Source organism: Sprattus sprattus (assembly GCF_963457725.1).
Source record: "Sprattus sprattus genome assembly, chromosome: 15".
NCBI classification, from domain to species: Eukaryota; Metazoa; Chordata; class Actinopteri; order Clupeiformes; family Clupeidae; genus Sprattus; species Sprattus sprattus.
The window spans coordinates 10550124-10552623 of NC_137913.1; the positions used below are offsets into that span (position 1 = coordinate 10550124).

Here is a 2500-nt window from a genome sequence, read left to right on the forward strand (position 1 = left end):
TACATCTCTCTCTCCATCTCTCTCTCACTCTACATCTCTCTCTCACTCTACATCTCTCTCTCACTCTACATCTCTCTCTCCATCTCTCTCTCACTCTACATCTCTTCTCTCTCTCTCTCCATCTCTCTCTCTCTCTCCATCTCTCTCTCCATCTCTCTCTCACTCTACATCTCTCTCTCACTCTACATCTCTCTCTCCATCTCTCCCTCTTCCTCTCTCTCCATCTCTCTCTCACTCTCCATCTCTCTCTCTCACTCTACATCTCTCTCTCCATCTCTCTCTCACTCTACATCTCTCTCTCCATCTCTCTCTCTCTCTCCATCTCTCTCTCTCACTCTCCATCTCTCCCTCTTCCTCTCTCTCCATCTCTCTCCATCTCTCTCTCCATCTCTCTCTCTCACTCTACATCTCTCTCTCTCACTCTACATCTCATCTCTCACTCTACATCTCTCCATCTCTCTCTCTCATCTCTCCATCTCTCCCTCTTCCTCTCTCTCCATCTCTCTCCATCTCTCTCATCCATCTCTCTCTCTCACTCTACATCTCTCTCTACATCTCTCTCTCCATCTCTCTCTCACTCTACATCTCTCTCTCCATCCTCTCTCTCACTCTGTCTCCACCTCTCTCCTTTTTTCTCTGCTTCTTCCCCCTTGCTGTTTTCCAACACCTGTAATCTCGCATAACAGTGATTGATGAGCTCTCAGAAGCTCGGCTTAAGAAGTGGTAGAAGTGTGTGTGTGTGTTGTGTGTGTGTGTGTGTGTGTGTGTGTGTGTGTACACGCACACCTGTTTTCCTCATCTGAGTGTGCAGACTATGTTGTTGTGTTGTTGTGTCACAAATATATAGACACACACACACACACACTGTCTGCTTTCTCATTTGAGACTCTGTAAGATTTGAAGTGTTTGACAGCTCAGATTTTATAGCTGTGTATAAATCTAGGGCTTTGCTGCTTCGCTTGGTGTATATGGACAGATTGAGAGACAAGACCTGGAAAAGTTTGTGTGTGTGTTTGTGTACGTGTGTGTGTGGCGTGTGTGTGTGTGTGTGTGTGTGTGTGTGTGTGTGTGTGTGTGTGTGTGTGTGTGTGTGTGTGTGTGTGTGTGACACATCTCCTCTACTCCACAGAGAGCAGAGCTGGCTCAGAGGGAGGTGGGAGCGGTTAAAGGAGCAGCTGGCCGACACTCAGAGCTCCCAGACCTCGAGCTGCCCAACACAGGATGCCAAGGAAAGGTACAACACACACACACACACACACACACACACACACACACACACACACACACACACACACACACACACTCCTTTTTATCATAGTGTAGTGTGTCCTCTGTGAGTTGTGGGGCTGGAGCTGTGTGTGTGTCTAAGAGAGAGTGAGAGTGAGTGTGTGTGTGTGTGTGAGTGTGTGTGTGTGTGTGTCTTAGAGAGAGTGAGTGTGTGTGTGTGTGCGTGAATTGTGTGAGAGTGTGTGTGTGTGTTTGTGTGTGTGTGTGTGTGTGTGTGTGTGTCATCTCTGTGGTCTGTGTGAAGCAGCAGGTCTCTCTCTGGATCAGTGCAGCCCAGCCTCACCTCATTAGTGTGTTCCAAGCCCTCCTGATTACACAGCTCTGCACACTGGGTTTGATGTGGAGATTTAAAAGAGCGCGACGCGACTCTCCTCTCTTCTTCTCCTCTTCTCCACTTCGTCCCCACTCCTCTCTTTCATTCCCTCCCTCTCATCCTCTCTTCTCCTCTTCTCCACTCCGTCCCCACTCTTCCCCTTTTCATTCCCTCCCTCTCATCCTCTCTTCTCCCTCTCTCTCTCTCTCTCTCTCTCTCTCTCTCTCTCTCTCTCTCTCTCTCTCTCGTCCTCCCAGGAGAGTGAGGAGACGGACGAGTGTTCTTTGTCCCAGCTGGAGGTGGCCCTCTTCACGAAGGACAGAGAGATCCTCAGACTGCTGGAGAACGTGCAGAGGCTTCAGTTCACTCTGCAGGAGGTCCAGGACGCCTCGGCCAATCAGATCGCAGAGCTGGAGCGCCAGCTGGCCTATAAGACAGAAGCTATAGAGGTGAGCGCACATACGCACATGCAGAAACAGAGAGAGAGAGAGAGAGAGAGAGAGAGAGAGAGAGAGAGAGAGAGAGAGAGAAAGACATGTTATACCTTACCAATTATACAATGCATCTAATCCTATAATGTTCCTTTTTATGTTTGGTTTTAAATGTGTGTATGCAAAGTCCCACTGATTTACAGTCCTCTGTCATTTCTGCGCTTTGTTTTAATGTGGTTGTGTGTCTGTGTCTGTGTGTGCAGAGATTAGAAGGGAGGCTGCAGTCACAGCGGAACTATGACGAGATTAAAACTGAACTCAGGTAAAGATGCCCTCCACTCTCCCCTCAGTTGGATCCCATTATGTGGCGGCTAGTCACTGACTCTCTCATAGCAGTGTGTCCATAGCAGTGTGTTTCATAGCAGTGTGTCCATAGCAGTGTGTCCATAGCAGTGTGTCCATAGTAGTG

General features: G+C 48.7%; 1 protein-coding gene across 1 annotated transcript in view; it reads left to right on the plus strand.

Moving 5' to 3' along the window:
- Positions 1-2500, plus strand: part of cux2b (cut-like homeobox 2b) — a gene marked incomplete at both ends in the record, with an annotated part of 176123 nt that overhangs the window by 156336 nt on the left and 17287 nt on the right. The window contains 3 exons of the mRNA XM_080852567.1: positions 1130-1234; positions 1858-2049; positions 2295-2353. Coding sequence (XP_080708693.1) covers positions 1130-1234; positions 1858-2049; positions 2295-2353 — 356 coding nt within the window. The remainder of the gene's footprint in view (positions 1-1129; positions 1235-1857; positions 2050-2294; positions 2354-2500) is intronic.